The sequence below is a fragment of the Rhinoraja longicauda genome, chromosome 36 (assembly GCF_053455715.1).
Source record: "Rhinoraja longicauda isolate Sanriku21f chromosome 36, sRhiLon1.1, whole genome shotgun sequence".
Classification (NCBI taxonomy): Eukaryota; Metazoa; Chordata; class Chondrichthyes; order Rajiformes; family Arhynchobatidae; genus Rhinoraja; species Rhinoraja longicauda.
Window position 1 is genome coordinate 11,314,027 of NC_135988.1, and position 23,815 is coordinate 11,337,841.

General features: G+C 49.1%; 1 protein-coding gene across 1 annotated transcript; it reads right to left on the minus strand.

Annotated features, from left to right (window-relative positions):
• Positions 1-10,010: 10,010 nt before the first annotated feature.
• Positions 10,011-23,463, minus strand: LOC144610360 (E3 ubiquitin-protein ligase MARCHF5-like). The gene is made up of 6 exons (XM_078428984.1): positions 23,215-23,463; positions 21,426-21,628; positions 20,298-20,428; positions 18,475-18,658; positions 16,447-16,613; positions 10,011-11,570 (listed from the first exon to the last, which is right to left on the minus strand). The coding sequence occupies exons 1-6, from the start codon at positions 23,457-23,459 to the stop codon at positions 11,412-11,414; spliced, it is 1,089 nt and encodes a 362-aa protein (XP_078285110.1). The 5' UTR covers positions 23,460-23,463; the 3' UTR covers positions 10,011-11,411.
• Positions 23,464-23,815: the final 352 nt, after the last annotated feature.

The following is a 23,815-nucleotide window of genomic DNA, read 5'->3' on the forward strand; positions in this document are numbered from 1 at the left end:
CAGGGTCGGCAACTTCAATCCAGACCCTGCAGAAAAAAATCTTTATTGAAAAAAAAATCATTATTGAAAAAAAAATCATTTTTGACCCTTTTTAAAAAAAAAAAAAAAAATTGTCCTTTCTGAAATGCATTGCAGTCTTTTTTTTGTTGTTGCTTGTCGCTCTTTTCTTCGGCGCAGTTCTGTGCCCAACCCTCCCCCCCCCCTTCCACACAGAAACATAGAAACATAGACAATAGGTGCAGGAGTAGGCCATTCGGCCCTTCGAGCCTGCACCGCCATTCAATGTGATCATGGCTGATCATCCAATTCAGTATCCCGTACAACAATACAATACAATATATCTTTATTGTACAACGAGATTGGGAATGCGCCTCCCATCCGATGCAATAATTTAGTACCTGCCTTCTCTCCATACCCCCTGATCCCTTTAGCCACAAGGGCCACATCTAACTCCCTCTTAAATATAGCCAATGAACTGGCCTCAACTACCTTCTGTGGCAGAGAATTCCACAGACTCACCACTCTCTGTGTGAAGAAATGTTTTCTCATCTCGGTCCTAAAAGACTTCCCCCCTTATCAATAATGGCTGATCTCTCTCCCCTGCCCCCATTCTCCTGCCTTCCCCCCAGAACCCCTGACACCTGTACTAATCAAGGTTGATCTCTGCCTTAAAAATATCCATTGACCCGGCCTCCACAGCCTTCAGGGGCAATGAATTTCACAGATTCGCCACCCTTTGGCTAAAGAACTTCCTCCTAAAAGAACGTCCTTGGCCTCTGGCGCAGTGAGGCATCAGCTCTACCAGCTGCGATACTGTGCTGCCTGGGTATTCCCAACCCAACCAGTTCTGTTGCTGAAAACGATGTCGCTATTATTTACTGAGAGTTAGAGGCAGTCTGATGAAGGGTCTCCACCTGTCCATGTTCTCCAGAGATGCTGCCTGACCCGCTGAGTTACTCCAGCATTTGGTGTCTTATCTCTGGCGTAAACCAGCATCTGCAGTTCCTCCTCACGAGGGTTGCCAACTTCCTGACTCCCGAGCTCCACGTGACCTCGCCCGGCCAGTGGCCACGTGCTCCAGCCCCACCAAGGGCGGCCGCCCGGTTGCTAAGCAACCTCCGCTAGGCGAACACCCGGGCCTACACTGTCAGGGATTGCAGCGGCTCCCGGGCCTACAACGCCAGGGCCTACAGCGCCGTCCAGGCCTAATACGGGACAAGGGCGGTCCCATACGGGACAAACAATTTAGCCCAAAATACGGGATGTCCCGGCTAATACGGGACAGTTGGCAACACTACTTTTCGCACTGTTATTATCACATTGCTGCTTATGGGGACAAATTGACCGAGTCACCTCCTACATTTTGCTGCAATGAATACACTGCAAATGTTGTGCCAATCGACATGAGACAATAGGTGCATGAGGAGGCCATTCGGCCCTTCGAGCCAGCACCGCCATTCAATGTGATCATGGCTGATCATTCTCAATCAGTACCCCGTTCCTGCCTTCTCCCCACACCCCCTGACTCCGCTATCCTTAAGAGCTCTATCTAGCTCTCTCTTGAATGCATTCAGAGAATTGGCCTCCACTGCCTTCTGAGGCAGAGAATTCCACAGATTCACAACTCTCTGACTGAAAAGGTTCAATGAGGCCATTGAAATCTCCGTAAGATGTTATATAAAATGGAAATCCTTTATTTTAACAACATATTTTTATTGTACAGTATGTGGTGAGGCCACATTTGGAGTATTGTGTTCCTGTGAAACCCAGGAACTGTAAATGCTGGTTTATATCAATGGCCGGCACAAAGTGCTGGAGTAACTCAGCAGGTCAGGCCACATCTCTGGAGAAAATGGATGGGCTCCACTCTTGTTTCAATCGTCGATTTAATCCAGCATCTGCAGTTCCTTCCCACACATTGTTCTTTCTCTCCCCTTTTCCAGCCTTATCTCCCTCCCCCCTCCACCCCACAATTAGTCTGTCCAGACCTGAAACGTCACCAATCCATGCTCTCCAGAGATACTGCCTGACCTGCTGAGTTACTCCAGCATTTTTTGTCTTTTTTTTTCCTAAACCAGCATCCTTGAATTCTCTTATTGAGTCTTAAGAGTCACACAGCATAGAAACAGCCCCTTCAGCCCAACCTGCCCACGCCAACCAACATGCCCCATCTACACTAGACCCACCTGCCAGCATTTGGCCCACATCCCTCTAAAAACCGATCCTAGCCATGTACCAGTCCAAATGTTTTTCTTAAACGTTGCGATAGTACCTGCCTCAACTACCCCCTCCGGAAGCTCGTTCCACACGCCCTTTGTTTTTTAAAAAATTGCCCCTTGCCCCTCAGGTAAAAAAGAGCTGCCCCCTCATTTTAGCTGTTGGTGATTTGCTGGAATGTTGGAAGAACTCTAACCTTCCTCCTAGGAAGGGATTTCCTCAGCTAAAATAACACATGACTAAACTTGCAACCTGTCAATTAAATCAACGAAGGCAGGCCATTCTACAGATGTGTGGGGTGCCACATAGCTACTGCACCGCCTTGTGGGAGTTGTAGTGTTTGGATGCTGACACCAGGGGAAGTGACCGAGGCAAGATACAAACTACAGCTCCCAGCAAGCATCGGCGTGACACCGGAGTTTCCTCGCAGTTGCTGACATTAGCTGACATAATGACCCCAGCCGGTCATAGCTCGCACACACCTTCTTTGACACATCGTCTTTTAAAGGGCCAATGTCCACCACCCAATCCATGTTTCTTCACAGACAGAGCGGACGTGCAGAGAGGATGTTTCCACAAGTGGGAGAGTGTAGTCCCAGAGGTCGCAGCCTCAGAGTTAAAGGACGTTCCTTTAGGAAGGGAGATGAGGAGGAATTTCTTTAGTCAGAGGTTGGAATTCATTGCCGCAGAAGGCTGAGGAGGCCAAGTCAAGGGATATTTCTATGGCAGAGATAGATAGATCCTTAAAGCTGGAGTAACACAATTAGTGTGTGAGTGATCGCTGAGTCTGAAGAAGGGTCTCGACCCGAAACTTCACCCATTCCTTCTCTCCTGAGATGCTGCCTGACCTGCTGAGTTACTCCAGCATTTTGTGAATAAATACCTTCGATTTGTACCAGCATCTGCAGTTATTTTCTTACACTGCTGGTCGGCATGGACTCAGTGGGCCAAAGGGCCTGTTTCCATACTATATCTCTACGTTCTAACCTCTATACTTCCTCAATTAGCAGTAAAGAAATATTGGGCGGCGCAGTGTGGCGGCTGCTTGAGCTGCTACCTCACAACAACAGAGATCCAAGTTCGATCCTGAACTCGGGTGCTGTCTGTGTGGAGTTTGCTGGTTTTCCTTGTGACCTCGTGGGTTTCCTCTGGGTGCTCCGGATTCCACCACATCCCAAAGATGTTGCGGGTCTTGTAGGTTAATTGACCTCTGTAGATTGTAGGGAGTGGATAGGGCTGCCTCAGAAGGCAGTGGAGGCCAATTCTCTGGATGATTTCAAGAGAGAGCTAGAGAGAGCTCTTAAGGATAGCGGAGTCAGGGGGTATGGGGAGAAGGCAGGAACGGGGTACTGATTGTGAATGATCAGCCATGATGACGGTGAATGGCGGTGCTGGCTCAAAGGGCCGAATGGCCTCCTCCTTCACCTATTGTCTATTGTCCCCCTTCATTTAAATCCACTTTTTGATCCACCTTCCCGAAGCGCGGAATCTGCCCATATTCAAGCCCATTTGCCAGTGTTTCACCCAATCATTAAATCTCAGGTTCATAATGTCCTCACCATAACAGGGCGGCACGGTAGCGCAGCGGTAGAGTTGCTGCTTTACAGCGAATGCAGCGCCGGAGACTTAGGTTCGATCCTGACTACGGGTGCTGCACTGTAAGGAGTTTGTACGTTCTCCCCGTGACCTGCGTGGGTTTTCTCCGAGATCTTCGGTTTCCTCCCACACTCCAAAGACGTACAGGTATGTAGGTTAATTGGCTGGGTAAATGTTTAAAAAAATTGTCCCTAGTGGGTGTAGGATAGTGTTAATGTACGGCTGGGCGGCACGGACTTGGTGGGCCGAAAAGGCCTGTTTCCGGCTGTATATATATGATATGATGATATGATGCCTCTCCGTTCATTTTTGTATCATCAGCAAACTTGAGAAGCCTTACTTACATTTTGTTCCATGGGTCCAGGGTTCGCTCAGTGACACCCTCTCCCCTTCCCTGTCCCCCCTCTACGAGGAATAGGCCCAACGGGTTGACTTGGTCTAGCATACATTATACGCGTAGGAAAGAACTGCAGATGCTGGTTTTAATTGGAGGTAGACACAAAATGCTGGAGTAACTTAGTGGGACAGGCATATATATATATTATAAGTCTGCAAAGTTTGCTGCGAATGAATGAAAATCTCATAAGAATATTGATCCTAAAAGAAAATGTATATAATGTAAAACAGCTATAAGTTTGTGAATATATATGCATATATATATATATATAAACACACACATATGTGTAGATAAATATGCATATATATATATATATATACACACATATATATATAGTGAATATATATATGCACACACATGTATATACATATACATATATGCACACACATGTATATATATATACATATATATATACATATATGCACACAAAGTGCAGATGCGTGTGTATGTATATATGTATGTGTATATATATATATATATGTGTGTGTGTGCGTGTGTGGGTATATAAATATATATATTCACTGGAGTAACTCAGCAGGTCAGGCAGCATCTCAGGAGAGAAGGAATGGGTGATGTTTCGGGTCGAGACCCTTCTTCAGACTGATGTCAGGGGGGCGGGACAAAGGAAGGATATAGGTGGAGACAGGAAGATAGAGGGAGAACTGGGAAGGAGGAGGGGAAGAGAGGGACAGAGGAACTATCTAAAGTTGGAGAAGTCAATGTTCATACCACTGGGCTGTAAGCTGCCCAAGCGAAATATGAGATTGCTGTTCCTCCAATTTCCGGTGGGCCTCACTATGGCACTGGAGGAGGCCCATGACAGAAAGGTCAGACTGGAAGTGGGAGGGGGAGTCATCTCAGGAGAGAAGGAATGGGTGACGTTTCGGGTCGAGACCCTTCTTCAGACTGATGTCAGGGGGGCGGGACAAAGGATATAGGTGGAGACGGAAAGATAGAGGGAGAACTGGGAAGGGGAATATATATATTTACACACAAACACGTATTTATATATAGGAAAGTAACTGCAGATGCTGGTTCAAATTGAAGGTAGACACAAAATGCTGACACAGAAATCTTCAGTCTGAAGAAAGCTCTCTACCCTGAAACATCACCCATTCCTTCTCTCCTGAGATGCTGCCTGTCCCACTGAGTTACTCCAGCATTTTGTGTCGACCTATGCATATTTATATCCACACACACACACACACACACATATATATATATATATATTCACATAAACTTACAGCTGTGTTTAATATTATATGTGTTTCTTTCAGAAGCAATTTTCTGATGAGATTTTCAGTCATTTGCAGGAAACTTTAGCAGCCCTTCCCCCAGGCCTTGCCACTTTAAATGCCCTACTTTTCTATTTAGCATTCTGCTTCACTGACCTCCTTTGCTGACTGCAGATTGTGCCTCTCTCTCTCTCTCTCTCTCTCTCTCTCTCTCTTCTCTCTCTCTCTCTCTCTCTCTCTCTCTCTCTCTCACATGCAAACCTTGGTTTTAATTGGGATAAATTCCTCCCGAGCATTATCGTCCAGCTTGTTGAATATCTGCCACTGTTCGTCTACCGACCGTCTCGGGGCTTATTTCTTTCCAGTCCACCTCAGACAACGCCACCTTTATACCATTATAATTGCCCTTATTTCAGTTGAAGACTGACTGGGAAATCTACCAGCTGAGCACACACCAGGTTAACCTGGCAAAGGGGCTGCATTGAAATGAGTCAAGAAATGCAATGCCAGGAGAATATTTAATGAAACTTTTAAAAATATATTTCATTTGGTTAACATAGAAAATAGGTGCAGGAGTAGGCCATTCGACCCTTCGAGCCTGCACCGCCATTCAATATGATCATGGCTGATCATCCAGCTCAGTAACCTTCTCTCCATACCCCCTGATCCCTTTAGCAAAAAGGGCCACATCTAACTCCCTCTTAAATATAGCCAATGAACTGGCCTCAACTACCTTCTGTGGCAGAGAATTCCACAGACTCACCACTCTCTCTCTGTGTGAAGAAATGTTAAGTCACATTAAATATTTATATTAAAAGTTATTCAATATTATTCAATTTTAATTAAAAAGTGTTCTAAAATAGTTCATTGATTTATTTTAACCAGGTCCTGTGCGATTGTAAAAAGAGTGTTAAATGCGGATTTTTGCATAGGAAATTGGGAGTGGTTTAGGTCCCGACCTTGTTTTGTTGGCCTTCCATTTTGTTCCTTCCTCTCAGTAACTTCGCTGCAATGACCAGCCTTTACTTGCACAACCTTGCTGGATCCCTCATGTTTAGACTCGGTGGTAAACCTGGTTCAAATTCATTGCCATGGTTGTTCGGTCCACTTTTCAACATGCATCACTAACTGGGTTATTTGCCTGCATTTCAAGATTACAGCAGACATGCCCGAGACAGGGCTAGGCATTAAACTAAATGCCTAGAGAGGCACTTGGGCGCAGCGGTAGAGTTGCTGCCGTACAGCGCCAGGGACCCTGGCTCGATCCGCCTACGGGTGCTGCCTGTACGGTGTTTGTACCTTCTCCCCGTGACCCGCGTGGGTTTTCTCCAGGAGCTCCAGTTTCCTACCACACTCCAAAGACGTCCAGGTTTGTAGGTTACTTAGCTTGGTAAAAGTGTAAATTGTTGCTAGTGTGTGTGGATCGCTGGTCGGCGCGGACTCGGTGGGCCTGTTTCCCAGCTGTATCTCCAAACTAAACTAAACTAAACAAGTTAATAGAATACTTAAACACTATAATCCACTGATACGTCACTTCGGATCAAACCAGTAGGTCTTAGCGCTTGTAATCAAAAGTGGAAAATTTTACAGTAGCTTTATAAGGCAGCAATGTAGCATGGAACCTCATCGTTCCAGGCACCTGACTTTCATCATGACTCTTGGTGTTTGTTTTAGATTTTAGTTTAGAGATATAGCGCGGAAACAGGCCCTTCAAGTCCACGCTGACCAGAAATCCCCGCACGCTAACACTATCCTACAAACACTAGTGACTATTTTTACATTTACCAAGCCAATTTACCTACATACCTGTACGTCTTTGGAGTGTGGGAGGAAACCGAAGATCTCGGAGAAAACCCACAGTCACGGGGAGAACGTACAAACTCCGTACAGACAAGCACCCGTAGTCGGGATCGAACCCGGGTCTCCGGCAACCGTGCCATCCGTTTGTATGATGGTTCGTGTTTTGGGATCACATGGGCTTCACCCATGTCTCCCATATACCAAAGGTGCGATGGTCGGTTAATTTACTCCTGTAAATTACTCCTTAGTGTTGGCAATTAGTAGGGTAATCTAACCGAGAACTGCTGGGCTTATGAGATGATTAAGTCGGGTAAGGAGGTGGCAGAATGGAAATGGTAGGATTACTCTAGGGTGCCACAGTGGCACTGCTGATAGAGCTGCTGCCTCACAGTCCCAAAGACCCCGGTTTGATCCTGATGTTGGGTGTTGTCTGTGTGGAGTTTGCATGTTCTCCCTGGGACCGTGCGGGCTTCCTCCCATATCCCAAAGACGTGTGGGTTTGTAGGTTCATCGGCCTCTGTAAAATTACCCCTCGTGTGTAAGGAATGGATAAAAAAAGTGAGATAACATGGAACTGGTATGAGCGGTCGATCGATGGTCGGCGTGGACTCGGTGGGCTGTGGGACCCGTTTCCATGCTGGATCTCTAAACTCTGCAAATGTCGTTCTGTGTTGTAATAAGTACAAATGCAAGGGGAGAGGATGTGTCTCGTTGGACTCCGACAACTTCCATTCCTGAAACCCCTTCAAGATGGTAAACATTTTGTGACGATGTCGATGTAAATTGACATTGAACCATAATTGTCAGGCCAAATAACTAAACGTCATAGGTTTGAGTTCTCGGAGCAGAATTAGGCCATTCGGCCCATCAAGTCTACTCTGCCATTTAATCATGGCTGATCTACCTCTCCCTCTCAACCCCATTCTCCTGCCTTCTCCTCGAAACCTCTGGCACCTGTAATTAATCAAGAAACTGTCAATCTCCAACTTTAAAATATCTATTGACTTGGCCTCCACAGCCGTGAATAAATTCCACAGTTTCACCACCCTCTGACGAAAGAAATGGTGTAGGATTTCTCCCAGTCAAGAAGCAAGTGACCCGATGCTCCCTGCCCCCTCTACAATAGTACAACTCCCATGAGTGGCTGGGGAAAATAACTGAACGTAGTCATACAGCACCGAAACAGGCCCGTTAGCCCAACTCATCAATGCTGACCAAGATGTCCTGTCTAAACTAATCCCACTTATCCACATTTGGCCTATATCTCTCTCCAGCTTTCCTATCCATGTCCTGTCCAAATGTCTATTACATTTTATTATTTTACCTACCTCAATTACTTCCTCTGATAGCTTGCCCCTCTTTTCCACCACCCTTAGTGACAACGTTGCTTCAGGTTCCTATTAAATCCTTCCTTTCTCACCCCAAACCGATATCCTCTAGTTCTTGATTCCCGTACATTGGCGACATAAAAACTTCACCTTCACCCTGTCTATTCCACTCGTGACCTTATGCGCCTCTGTAAGATGAGCCCTCAGCCTACGCTGCAAAGAATAAAGTTCTAGCCTCCTCCCCAATCTCTCCCTCCAGCTCAGGCTGAGTCCTGGCAATATCCTTGTAAATCATCCTTGCACCCATTCCAGATTAATGGCATCTTTCCCACAGCAGGGCGACCAAAGCCGAGCACAATACTCAAAGTGCAGCTTCACCTTGTACAACTGAAACATAATGTCCCAACTACTATACTCAGTTTCTTAACTGGGGAAGGACAATGTGCCAAAAGCATTCTTCTAACTGTGACACCACATTCATGGAGTCACGTACTTGCACTCCGGCGGCACGGTGGCGCAGCGGTAGAGTTGCTGCCTTACAGCGAATGCAGCGCCGGAGACTCAGGTTCGATCCTGACTATGGGCGCCGTCTGTACGGAGTTTGTACGTTCTCCCCGTGACCTGCATGGGTTTTCTCCGAGATCTTTGGTTTCCTCCCACACTCCAGACGTACAGGTTTGTAGGCTAATTGGCTGGGCAAATGTTTAAAAAAAATTTTGTCCCTAGTGTGTGTAGGATAATGTTAATGTGCGGGGATCGCTGGGCGGCGCGGACCCGGTGGGCCGAAGGGCCTGCTTCCGCGCTGTATCTCTAAATCTAAAAAAAATCTAAATCTAAAATCCTAGATCCATAGCTGTACGAAACTCCCCAGGGCCCCACTGTGAACCGTGAAATCCTGTGCTGGTTAGATGTCCCAAAATACAACACCCCACACTTTGATTGACTGAAAGATAAAGCATGGAAACAGGCCCTGCAGCCTACTTACACCATCGATAACTAGTTCTGTGATCCCACCTTTGCATCTACTCCCCACGTAACTAGGGGCAATTTACTGAAGCCAATTAACCTACAAACCCAAAGACAGACACAAAATGCTGGAGTAACTCCGCGGGACAGGCAGCATCTCTGGATAGAAGGAATAGGTGACGTTTCGGGTCGAGACCCTTCTACACAACTTACAAAGCCGCACGTCTTTGGGACGTGGGATGAAACCGGAGCTCCCGGAGGAAACCCACGCGGTCACAGGAAGAACGTGCAAACTCCACACAGACAGCACCCGAGGCCAGGATCGGACCCGGGACTCTGGCGCTGGGAGGCAGTGGCTCTACCAGCTGTGCCACGGTGTAAAGAGAGATAAAGAGAGAAGCGCATGCGACTGTCAATGGTTTAGAAATACCCCCAAATTAATGGTTACAATTGAGCAGAAGGACAATCGAATACTTCAGAGGTGGCATTTTATTAAATTAAATTTCTCGAGAATCCTTATTTTTCACCAGCTATATTATTCCAAACAGCTTTATATAAATAAAAAATAAACACATTTTACAGCGATTATGGTGGTTGTCATGGCAGCATGCAAAAGAAACTTAATTAAAAATAAATTTTCCACAGATAAAAAAAAATGACAATTCTGTAAATTTGTTAAACTGTAACATTCTGCTTTTAAAATATTCATTAAATCATCTTGGTTATTACGAAGCACAATTTTCGTGCTCACGGGGTTGAATGTGCCAGCACACAAGATAGGTCTTGCCTGATGCAAGGATCTTTGAATTATCCGCTTGGTAGCCAACGTGCTGAGCACAGATTGTGAACAGGTTTGCGAAGCTCTGGTTAATTGCCAACTTTCACCGTGTTCCTGCTACCATTTCTCTTCCCGGTTTTGACCCGAGATATCACAATGTGCGGGGAAAAAAAAATTCAGAGTCCGAACTTCCAACACAGCCCGGCAGCTGAGCGGAGCCACAGGTATCCCCATGTTCTCCGCCCTTGGGCAAACTTGCAACCTCACGGGGCACCAAATTTGAACGACGGCCTATCTGTGGGTATATGACTGAGACTCGGCACAAGGGATGGGAAAAGATAGGATTATCCCAGCCAGCCAAAGGGCCTTATTGCAGTAAATAAGGTATTACACACACACGCGTGCATCCTTGCGCAAGAATGTTTCCAGTAGTGGGAGAGTCTAGGACCAGAGGCCACACCTTTAGAAAGGAGACGAGGTGGAATTTCTTCAGTCAGAGGGTGGTGAATCTGTGGAATGCATTGCCACAGAAGGCTGTGGAAGCCAAGTCAATGGATATTTCTAAGGCGGAGATTGACAGATTCTTGATTAGCATGGGTGCCTGGAGTAATGGGGAGAAGGCAGGAGTATGGGGTCGAGAGGGAGGGATAGACCAGCCACGATTGAATAGCGGAGTAGACTTGATGGGCCGAATGGCCTAATTTTGCTCCTAGAAATGATGAGCAAGGACCAACCCCTGGGGAAAGTTGCACGTGAGGGCGGGCGGCTCTGGGTTTGAGCCGGATACTGCTCGGGGGTGACGCCAGGAAGTTGTTTCGTGGCATTAGTCCAAAGTAGTCCCCTGGCTACTAAATCATAATGATGCAAGCAATCGAAGGAGAAACCAGCAGTTTAGAAAGTAGGGCGAATATCTGTCCAACAGCAAGCCGGCGGGGTGACTAAACTCCACTGGGCTGGTTTGCAGACGCCAGCGAATATGGCCACAGCACAAGCCCGACGCAAGTGGGGTCATGTCGAATGCTAATTCCAGCAATCACGAGAGTGGGACGTAAACGGGCTCTGCGTCTTTCCTTGCAATCAATCTCTCGCTCTCTTTAGTCACTTCCCGAGTCTTCGTAGGCCTCCTGTGCTGCCTCCTGTTCCTCTCCCCTCTCGGGGTAGTTGAGAATGCGGCGGTTGGCTTGGATGAGGTACTGCTGTTGCCTGAAGTAAACCTTTAAAGCCCCTTTGATGGCAACAAAGGTAATCCCGCCCTGCAACGAGAATAATTAAAACTAAACAAGGCCAAGCAGGTGAATGACGCACTGAAGATTTAAACAACATAGGCAGTGAAGACTCTTCCCTTAAGATATTATTTCAGACGATTTCCATTTTATCATGCTGCCAAACCCTTTCATCCCATTAGTATTGTGAAGATATTTTAGGGTGGCGCAGCGGTAGAGTTGCTACCTTACAGCGAATGCAGCGCTGGAGACCTGGATTCGATCCCAACTACGGGTGCCGTCTGTACGGAGTTTGTACGTTCTCCCCGTGACCTGCGTGGGTTTTCTCTGAGATCTTCCTCCCACACTCCAAAGACGTACAGGTTTGTAGGTTAATTGGCTTGGTACATGTAAAAATTGTCCCTCGTGGGTAGAGGGTAGTGTTAATGTGCGGGGATCGCTGGTCGGCGCGAACCTGGTGGGCTTAAAGGGCCTGTTTCCACGCTACATCTCTAAACTAAACTAATCACAGTAGGCTCTTCAGCCCGACATGGCACTGTGAAAGAGGAGAGGACAAGTTTGGAGGGATATAGACCATGTCACCTCCCCTCACATCCGGAATCTTGGAATCATCTTTGATCAAACCCTCTCCTTCGACAAACACATCACCAAGACAGCCTTCTTCCACCTCAAAAACATCGCCCGTCTCCGTCCATCCCTCTCCTCCACAGCTGCAGAAACCCTCATCCACGCCTTCATCACCTCCCGTCTGGACTACGGTAACAGCCTCCTCTATGGTTCACCCTCAAAAATCATCAATAAACTCCAATACATCCAGAACTCCGCTGCCCGTCTACTCACCCACTCCCCGATCCGTGACCATATCACCCCTGTCCTTTACAAGCTCCACTGGCTCCCCATCCCCCAGAGAATCCAGTACAAAATCCTCCTCATGACCTACAAAGCCCTCCATAACCTGGCCCCATCCGACCTGACTGACCTCCTCCACAGACACACTCCCACCCGTACCCTCCGCTCTGCTGCTGCTAACCTCCTGTGCCCCCCCCATCCGGACCAAACTCAGATCCTGGGGGGACAGGGCTTTCTCCATCGCTGCTCCCACCGTCTGGAACTCACTACCTCAAACCATCAGAGACTCCTCCTCACTCACCACATTCAAAACATCACTGAAGTCTCACCTGTTCAGCACTGCCTTCAACCACTGACCGTCACAATAGACAATAGGTGCAGGAGTAGGCCATTCAGCCCTTCGAGCCAGTACCGCCATTCAATGCGATCATGGCTGATCACTCTCAATCAGTACCCCGTTCCTGCCTTCTCCCCATACCCCCTAACTCCGCTATCCTTAAGAGCTCTATCCAGCTCTCTCTTGAAAGCATCCAACGAACTGGCCTCACCTTATTTTTCCTTTTCTGTTCGTCTACTTATTATTATTTTTTTTTTCTATGTTTTAGTAAACCCTGTAAAGCGTCTTTGAGTTTAAATGTTATTATTATTATTATTATTATTATTATTATGTGCAGGCGGGTGGGACTAGTTCAGCTGTGACATGTTGGCTGGATTGGGCACGTTGAGCCGAGAGCCTGTATCACTCTGTGACTTGGTACCCAAGGCCACATTCTGCATAGTGTTTCTTTCGAAGAAGAACGTCTATATGTCTTCCCAAGCACTTCACTAAATATAGAAGGTAAAGGATGCTGACAACGGTAGCCTCCAGTTCAGGAACAGCTTTTTCCCCTACAACAATCAGGCTATTAAACACTCCAACCTCCAATAAGGCACCAAACTATATAGATGGGAGGCACTATTTTTGACTGCACCATTTGCTTATTTGTAGATGGACAGATAGCTACAAAATGCTGGAGTAATTCAGTGGGACAGGCAGCATCTCTGGAGAGAAGGAATGGGTGATCCTTCTTCAGACCGCGACCTGAAACATCACCCATTCCTTCTCTCCAGAGATGCTGCCTGTCCCGCTGAGTTACTCCGGCATTTTGTGTCTACCTTCGATTTAAACCTGCATCTGCAGTTCTTTCCGACAGACAGACAGACAGACAGAGAGATAGAAAGAACGAAACTCAGGGGGGTCAGGCAACATCTCTGGAGAAAAAGAATGGGTGACATTTCGGGTCAGGACACTTCTTCAGAACTGGCAGTAGGTAGGTAGGTATTTCAACTATCTAAATCCAGGGTAAAGCTCCTTCTGCCAACTTCACGCCTCAACATTTATGTAATAACTTGAGCAATAAAACTGTGCTGGAGCGCGTCAGTCAGCATCTCTGGTGAACAGGGATAGGCGATGTTTCAGATCAGGACCCTTCTGCAGACCAGACCTGAAACATCACCTATCCATGTTCTCCAGAGATGATGCTGAGTTACTGCAGCACTCTGTGTCTTTGTTAGAGGCTCATCCAGGGCGTGGCCACTGCTAACACGGTTGGAGAATGTGCACCAGCAGGAAATTCAACCGCTCGGGTTACCCCCTCATCCCACTTCCACCGAGCTTCAATTCAATGAGACTTTATTTTCACATGTACCGAGCGAGGTACAGTGAGATGCTTTGTTTTGCCTACAGCCCGGTAAAACCAGACAGCAGACCTCTCCTGGGCAGTGCACAAATGTCGCCACGTTTCTGGGGCAGAAAAAGTTACAAAAGTTCACCGGACCGTCCTATCTACTGCCTGCCACTGTACGTCATAAGGAAATGGAGTAGAATTAGGCCATTCGGCCCATCAAGTCTACTCCGCCATTCAATCATGGCTGATCTATCTCTCCCTCCTAACCCTATTCTCCTGCCTTTCCCCCCATAACCTCTGACGCCTGTACTAATCAAGACTCTATCTATCTCTGCTGTAAAAATATCCCACTGACTTGGCCTCCACAGCCTCTTGTGGCAAAGAATTCCACAGATTCACCACCCCCTGACTAAAGAAACTTCTCCTCATCTGCTTCCGAAAAGAACTTTAATTGCTGGGACTATCCCATTGTTTAAGAAACAGTTGGACAGGTACACGGATAGGACATGTTTGGAGGGTTATGGACCAAGCGCAGGCAAGTGTGACTAGGGTAGCCGGGACGAGATGGGCCTGTTTCCACAATGCATCAATCTATGACTCTCTCTAACTGCTCTCGCGGTGACCCCCCCCCCCCCCCCGTTTGTTCTCAGGCCCCCCCACTCCTCTGTTCTGCCCCCCCCCTCCCCCCTCGTAGCTCTCAGCAGCCCTCCACTTTCTCGACCACGCTCTGTGGCAACAGCGATTGGGAGCAGGAATCCTGGCCGGCTCTTTGTCTCCTCTCACCCAGCGAGATTAACGTCGCATGCACATCTTGCCCCCACCGGCCAACAATGTCTTACCCCAGTCATGCAGAATGGCGGAGGAAAGCGGTATCGATGGTCCCACTCTGCCTGGTCAGCCCATTTGGTCAGAAGGTTTGGGCCAAGTGAACTTATCACCCTAATCTTTGCTCGGGTGGTGTTGGGAAGCAACCATGGAAACAGAAGTTTCAAAACCAAATGACCAAGAGTTGGGATGTGGTGATGCTCCCAGACTCAGTCGTGGTGCCTTGATTAGCAGTGATTGATGATCCCAAGTTCAAATACAAATCACAAAATCGGGGTTACTAAACTTCACTTTGTTAAATGACTTGGCAATAAAAGGCCAGTTATTTGCAGTGGTAGCCACACAGCTCCACTATATCAGAGCTACAAAGAAACAGGCCCTTCGTCCCATCGTAGCTATTTACAATAGCAGCATCTCTGGAGAACATGGATAGGCAATATTTCGTTTCGGGACCATTCTTCAGACAGACAGCGGTGGGGGAAGAAAGCTAGGAGAGAGCAGGACAATGCGTGGCAGGTAATAGGTGGACACAGGCAAGGGGTGGGGGCGGGTCTTGATAGACGGATGGTTGAACAAAAGCCAGAGATCAGAGATTTAATCAGGTGGGAGACAAAAAGGATTGAAGAGTTGTGAACTGTGAAGCCAGAGGCAGGAATGTGGGTGGAAGGATAGGGGCGAAATAGGAGTCCCGGTGGGGCATGGGGGGAAAGGAGGGATATGGGGGAGAAAGGGGATGGGGAGGTGGGCTGTAACTAAACACAGGCAGGAGGTGGAATTTAACCCCAGCTCTTTTAGATTTTTTAGAGATACAGCGCGGAAACAGGCCCTTCGGCCCACCGGGTCCGCGCCGCCCAGCGTTCCCCGCACACTAACACTATCCTACACACACTAGGGACAATTTTTTACATTTGCCTAGCCAATTAACCTACATATCTGTACGTCTTTGGAGTGTGGGAGGAAACCGAAGATCTCGTAGAAAACCCACGCAGGTCACGGGGAGAACGTAGTCAGGATCGAACCTGAGTCTCCGGCGCTGCATTCGCTGTAAGGCAGCAACTCTACCGCTGCGCCACCGGATGAGTGTAGATGAGGAAAAAAATGGTGGGCCGAAGGGCCGGTTTCTGTGTTGTACGCCTCTGATTTTATACCATCTCTTATCGAGCAGTCCCAATAATACCCATTTAGTTCCCTGGTACAAATACTCCCACAACTCTTAGGGTTACAAGGAACTGAGAATGCTGGTTTACAGTATAAGACACAGAGTGCTGGAGTAACTCAGCAGGTCTGGAGATACAGTGCAGAAACAGGCCATTTGGCCCACCGAGGCCGTACCGACCAGCGATCCACGCATATTAACACCGCCCTACACCTGGGACAATTTTTACATTTATACCAAGCCAATTAACCTACAAACGGAAGGTCTCTGATCAAAACCCACGCAGGTCATTGGGAGAACGTGCAGACAAGCACCCGTGGTCAGGATGGAACCTGGGCCACTGGCCCAGTAAAGCAGCAACTCTACCGCTGCGCCACCATCATGAAAAGGCTCAGGATTGCACTCTCACCAGGATAGTTTGCTGCAGATTGGAGTTCACGCTGCTAAAGATTAACTTGCCGACCAGGCTGGAGACGGTTGGGAAGACGAGCGCGCCGCACAGGATGCGGGAGATGGACGTGTGGTCACTTCGATAGTGCGCGTCGGCAGGTGTGCGAGGAACGGGACATCCAAAACCTAAACAATGCAGAAAAATCAAAGTGAAAGCACACAGGACAGGACAGGACACTCCCAACACCTTGCTCGAGAGAAGCGTCTTTTTTGGCAACGTCTGCAAATTAAATTCACCCAGTCAACGTAGTTTAGTTTCTATGAAGTTTAGAGATACAACATGGAAACAGGCCCTTCGGCCCACGCCGATCAGCGAACCCCGCACACTAACACTATCTTAGGTACAAGTTAACCAAGCCAATTAACTGACAAACTTGCACATCCTTGGAGTGCAGGAGGAAACCGGAGCAGCCGGGTCTCTGGCGCTGTAAGGCACAACTCTACTGCTGCGCCACCGATGACATCAAACTTATTTGGTGTCTCAACTGAACACTAAAACCCCAAGCTGTTGGTGCAGTAACAGAACACAGGTCAAACAATCTCGGTAATAGGTGGATAGTAATCGAGAAATCGATTAATTTTCACCTAGAGAGTTGTGAATCTCTGGAATTCTCTGCAAAAGGAAGGTGGTAGAAGCCAATTAACTGGATGTTTTCAAGAGAGAGTAAGATACAGCTGTTAGGACTAACGCAATCAAGAGAAATGGGGTGAAAGAAAGCAGGAACGGGGTACCGATTTTTGATGATCAGCCATGATCACATTGAATGGCGGTGCTGACTCGAAGGGCCGAACGGCCTACTTCTGCACCTATTTTATATGTTTCTATGAAGATTCAATTGTCATACATAATTTAACAGTATAAATGCTTGAACAGGGAAATTATATAAGCGTGCAATAGAGAAGGGAATAGAGGATTGTGCTGACTGGTCTGTCTCTGTGCATTTTACTCTCTCTCTCTCTCTCTCTCTCTCTAACCTCCTCCAGCCATGCCTTTACGAGATGCTGCTCAATTTGATTTTGCTTTAAATCACTTCCACCCATAGCTGTGCTTTCTGCCACCATGTGGCCAAGTTCTGGAATTCTCCTTCTAACCACTTACACCCTCTTCTTGCAAACAAACCTTATCTTACGGGCTGTCATCATTTGACAGTGGACTAGTGACTGCTGGGAAGTGTTACCGAGTCAGGAAGTGGCCAACAAATAAAAACTGCTGGTGAATTGACAAGGACTTCGATTAACGCAATAAACCTATGGTTGGTGTCATACAAGACTCAAAAAATAATAATTTAAAAAATAAATATATATATATATATACACCCACACATATATACACACACCCATATATACATCCATACATATACACACACGCATATATACAAACACACGTATAAACACACACATGTATGTATGCATACACACACATATATACACACACACACATATACACATGCACACAATGCTGGAGTAACTCAGCAGGTCAGGCAGCATCTCAGGAGAGAAGGAATGGGTGACGTTTCGGGTCGAGACCCTTCTTCAGACCCGACCCCGAAACGTCACCCATTCCTTCTCTCCTGAGATGCTGCCTGACCTGCTGAGTTACTCCAGCATTTTGTGAATAAATACCTTCGATTTGTACCAGCATCTGCAGTTATTTTCTTACACATGCACACATGTCCCCTTATATATCTGAAGGGTCTCATCCCAAAAAGTCACCCATTCCTTCTCTCCACAGTTGCTGCCTATCCCGCTGAGTCACCCCAGCATTTTGTGCCTTCCCATGTATATATATATACACGTGTATAAATATATATATATATACACACACACACACACATAAGTGTATGTGTCTATATATTTGTATACACACACACATTGACCTTTTTATCTTGTTTATTATATTGTTTAGAGTATTATGGTTAGATATTTGTTGCTTATGCAGTTCTATCTGGTACATATGACAAGAAACACTCTTGACCCAGTATCTCACCTGGGAAAATACTGCTCAGCACTTGAAGCTTGCTGGAGTACTTGCGCCACATCCGGAGCACAAAGTCCTCCCACCGGATCATCTTGGCCAGAATGAGCATCACTGGAATGGTGGGCAGCCCCATCAGCAGGAAGAGAGGGTCCGCCCGCTCCATGAGGTCCAAACCTTTCTTGTGCCCGACCACCTTTGGAAAGATCAGGGTAGACTGGATTACTCACTACCTGCCAACGGCCACGGATGTCATGCCAAGCGAAGGAAACCGCTCTGCCTTACTTGCTCCATCTTTTCAAGTCTTCAGTCTGAGTGATGGAAGCAGAAACGGGTCCTTTGGCCCAACATGGCCGCACCGTCGAGTACTCATCAGCTACTTCCATTTACCAGCACTTGTTCCCAAACCCCTCCACGCATTGGAGACAATTTCTGCCCATTTCCCTCCACCGTTGCTGCCTGACCCACTGAGTTCCTCAGAATTAGTACTTCAGAATTAAGGGGGAGGGGGGGCACAGTGGTAGAGTTGCTGCCTCACAGCGCCAGAGACCCGGGTTCGATCCTGGCTTCAGGTGCTGTCTGTACGGAGTTTGTACGTTCTCCCTGTGACCGCGTGGGTTTTCTCCTGGTGCTCCGGTTTCCTCCCACGCTCCAAAGACATGCAGGTTTGTAGGTTAATTGGCTTTGGTAACATTAAATATTGTCCCAAGTGTGTAGGGATGAACACTGGTCAGCGTGGACTTAGCGGGCCTGTTTCCATGCTATGTCTCGAAAGTTTAAATACTATCCTCTCTGAATAGAGAACGAGAGACTGCAAATGGCAGAATCTAGAGCAAAAGGAAGCAAACCTCTGGAGGAACTCAGCAGGTTGAGCAGCATCAGTGGGGGGGGGTATTCTCTCTTGATGTTCTGTCCAGTAGGCAGCACAAATGCACACCATTCATTTTGCATTCAACAGCAAATCACAGCATGGACTTAAAGGGTCTTGAGATGGAGGTCAATTGGGAATTCCAGCAACAAACAGTTCAGAATTCCTAGCCTACACAAGAGGTGGCATTAGTTAAGTCAGCAGAAGAGCGGCTGACAAGGTTTACCTGTGAGGGGCTTTATGTAGAGACAAGGAACTGCAGACAAAAATCACAAAATCTCTGAAGTAACGCAGCACCTCTGGAGAACATGAATAGTGACGTCTGATTTTTGTCCCTGTCACTTGTACAATCATGATTATTTTTTCTGCTCTTGTCTGTACTTTCAAAGCTTAGCTTGTTGCAAGCATATGGGTAGTATGGAAGCACTGCTCTCAGTTCCAGGGACCCAGGTTCAACCCCGACCACTTGTGCTGTCTGTGTGGAGTTTGCACTTCTCACTGCGAACAAGCGGGTCTCCCACCAGTGTACTCTGGTTTCCTCACAAAAATTGGTGACGTTTCGGGTTGGGACCCCTCTTTTGATTGATTTTATTGGGGATGGGGAGAGAGAGAGAGAGAGAGAGAGAAATAGGTGACACACAAAATGTTGGAGTAATGTACCATCCTACACTTCATTGATCATCGTCCCCTTTGATCTGTGCTTTCACATTTTACCCCTCCATATCTCTGCATCTCCCTCTTCCCTGACTCTCAGTCTCAAGAAGGGTCTTGACCCGAAACATCACCCATCCCTTCTCTCCAGAAATGCTGCCTGTCCCGCTGAGTTACTCCAGCACTTTGGGTCTATCTTCGGTGTAAACTGGCATCTGCAGTTCCTCCCTCCACGACAGGTGAGCTAGTTTGCTCAGACAAGGTGGGCAGTGGTGAACAATTCTTGAGCCAGAGGAAAGTCAGAGGGCGGACCAACCTGCATCACAGTCACTGCTCCGTACGTCACAGCCGACCAGTATACGGTCCCCACCACGATGCTGGCTGCTGCAAACGGGCACACTCTGGACAGAATGCGGTCGACTTGGTGCAAGGAGTAAACAACTGGACCTGTGGAACAGGGTCATAAAACCATCAGCACAAGCGTTCACTTTAAAAATACACCATGTTGCTGCTCGGACAAGCATTGATTTCAAGGCTAGCTTTATAGTCTGTGGTTTTGGATTCTTCTCCAGTCTGAAGAAGGGTCTCGAACCGAAACGTCACCCATTCCTTCTCTCCCGAGATGCTGCCTGACCTGCTGAGTTACTCCAGCATTCTGTGAATAAATACCTTCGATTTGTACCAGCATCTGCAGTTATTTTCTTATACTTCTCCTGGAGTTTTGGAGGTAGTTAAGGCAGGTACCATAAAAACACTTAAAAGACATTTGGGCAGGTACTTGGACAGTAACGGTGTAGAGGGATATGGGCCAAATGGGACTAGTATAGACCTACTGTACCCCTATTGAGATTCCCCACCATCCAGGCCATGTTCACTTTTTAGTTAGATACGGCTCAGAAACAGGCCCATCGGCCCACTGAATCCGCACTGACCAGGGATCACCGCACATTAACACTACCCTTCACCCACTAAGGACAATTTTACATTTATACCAAGCCAATTAACTTACAAACCTGCCCGTCTTTGGAGCGTGGGAGGAAACGGAAGATCTTGGAGAACGACCACACAGGTCACGGGGAGAACTACAAACTTCGCACAGACAAGCACCAGTGGTCAGGATGCAACCCGCGCTGTAAGGCAGTAGTTCTACCGCTGCGCCACCTTGTTGCCCTGATCTCTTCGTGTTGCTGCCATTAGGCAGGAGATAACAGAAGCTTGAAGACAGTGACAAGAGTTTTCTATGGCATAAGAGACAGGGGCAGAATTAGGCCTCTTGCCCCATCAAGCCTACTCCGCCATTCAATCATGGGTGATCTATCTCTCCCTCCTAATCCCATTCTCCTGCCTCCTCCCCATAACCCCTAACACCCGTACTAATCAAAAATCTATCTGTCTCTGCCGTAAAAATATCCATTGACTTGGCCTTTTTTGCTTGATTGCATACCTAGCTTTGGGAAGACAATCAAGTACTCTGTGTTGCATTGTGGACAGGCCACTCGGCCTGTGCTGTTGCCCTTTTGCTTCTCGTCAAGCCATCGCTGCAGACACGACTGGTGGATCCACTTTGTCGATCCTCTACACCGACACGGGCTGACCCACTCTGCAGAGCGATCATCGAGGTCAGTGGCAAAGCACACCCAGCAATTCCTGGGCAAAGCAGACGGGGAGATGGAACGTCAGTCACAAGGAAATTAATTAACAAGGTTAACATAGCCCCCAATAACTTAACAGTCTCCAAAGGTTGAGAGGGAATGAGACGAGGTTGTCACCTCTGGTACTCTCAAGGGTCTTAATGTTTGCAGCCTCCGACCACCCATAAGCTTGGTTGGCTGCTGTATCCAACTTCACAACGCCCCACACCCCGCGTTTATTGGAAACCCAGCCCGAGTGTTGTGTTTAGTTCAAAGATAGAACAAGTTGGGATGGAGGACAGGCGTGGCGGTAAATAGGAGCCAGCATGGAGGGGGGGGGAGTCAAAGACAGAGAGTACGGGGGGGGGGGGGGGGGGGGGGGGGGGGGGGGGGGGGGGGGGGGGGGGGGGGAAAGAGTCAGGGATAGAGAATATGGGGGGGAGCGGGTGAGAGTCAGGGCTAACCGGGGTGCCACCAGGGAACAGGGGGGGGCAAGGAGGGAGGGGGGACAAGTCCTGGTTAAAGGGTATAGGAGCAGAGGGCAAAAAGGGATAGGTCAGAGCCAGAAGGCACTTGGGTGGGGGTGGGAGGTGGTCAGGGTCATTGGGGCAAGTGAGGGAGGGGGGCAAGTCTGTACAGAGAGCACACGAAGGGGCAATGCCAGAGGGCAATGGGGGGGAGGGGCAATGGGGGGGAGGGGGATGGAGGGCAATGGGGGGAGGGGCAATGGGGGGGGAGGGGGCATGGGGGGGGGAGGGGCATGGGGGGGGGGGGGGGGGTTCAGGGCCAGAGGGCACAGAGGTGGGTGTGGGGGGTGAGGAGTCAGGGCCAGAGGTGAGTGTGGGTGGGTCAGGGCCAGTGGGCACAGAGGTGGGTGTGGGGAGTCAGTCCGTGTCAGGGGGCTTGTGGGGGGGGGGGTGGGGAAGTCAGGGTTCAGTGGGCACAGAGGTGGGTGTAGAGAGTCAGGGCCAGAGGGGCGCCCCTAAGAAACAGGGGGGAAAGTCAGACACATGGCGAATGGGGGGCAGCAGCAAGTGGAGGAGCTGGGCCTGGGATGTGCAGCCTGTGTCCCCCCCCCCCACCTTCCCCTCTTCCACCCCTCCCCTCCTCCCGCTAACCCCCTCCCCTCTTCCCCCCCCTCTTACCCCCTCCTCTCTTCCTCCCCTCCCCTCCTCCTCCCCTCTTCTCTTCCCCCCCTCCTCTCTTCCCCCCTCCTCTCTTCCTCCCCTCTTCCCCCCTCCTCTTCCCCCTCCTCTCCTCCCCTCCCCTCCTCCTCCCCTCTTCCCCTCCTCCTCCCCTCTTCTCTTCCCCCCCTCCTCTCTTCCTCCCCTCCCCTCTTCCCCCCCTTCCCCTCCTCTCTTCCTCCCTTCCCCCCTCCCCTTCCCCCTCCCCTCCTCCCCTCTCCCCCCCTCCCCTCCTCCCCTCTTCCTCCCCTCTCCCCTCTTCCTCCCCTCTCCCACTCCCCTCTTCCCCCCTCCTCTCCCCCCTTCTCTCTTCCTCCCCTTCCCCCCTCCCCTCTCCCCCCCCTCCCCTCTTCCCCCCTCCTCTCTTCCCCCCCCTCCTCTCTTCCTCCCCTCTCCCCCCCTTCCCCGGGAATCTCACCGCTCCGTGCCCGGGTACTGTGTGGCCGCTGCCGCCGCTGCCGCCGCCATGTCCGGGCCTCCGCTCGGGTGCCGGGTGCTGGGTCCTCGCTCAGTGCCGGGTGCCGGGTGCTGGGGTTTGCGGGTTAGGGGAGCGGCCGCTGGCCTGTGGCGGCTCCACCAGTCCGTGTTCTCCGTGCTCCGCGCGCCCGGCCCGCCCAGTAATCCAGGCCCAGGCTCGAGGCCTCCGCAGCGCACCCCGCCCATTGGACGCCCGGGGCGGGGGGGGGGGGGGGGGGGGGGGGGAGGAGCTCGCGACCAATAGCAGGGCTACCGCCCGCCCATTGGCTGAAGCCGCCGCCAATCCGCGGCGCCCCCACACCGCCCATTGGCCGATCACGCGCTCTGGTCCCGCCTCTACCAGGCGCTGGTTGGCCGTCCCTCCTGCCAGTCATGACGTCAGCATGGCGGAGGGAGCCAATGGGATGGCGGTGTCCGTCATCTCTTGGTCCTCCAGACATAGACAATAGACAATAGGTGCAGGAGGCCACTCAGCCCATCGAGCCAGCACCGCCATTCAATGTGATCATGGCTGATCATTCACAATCAATAACCCGTGCCTG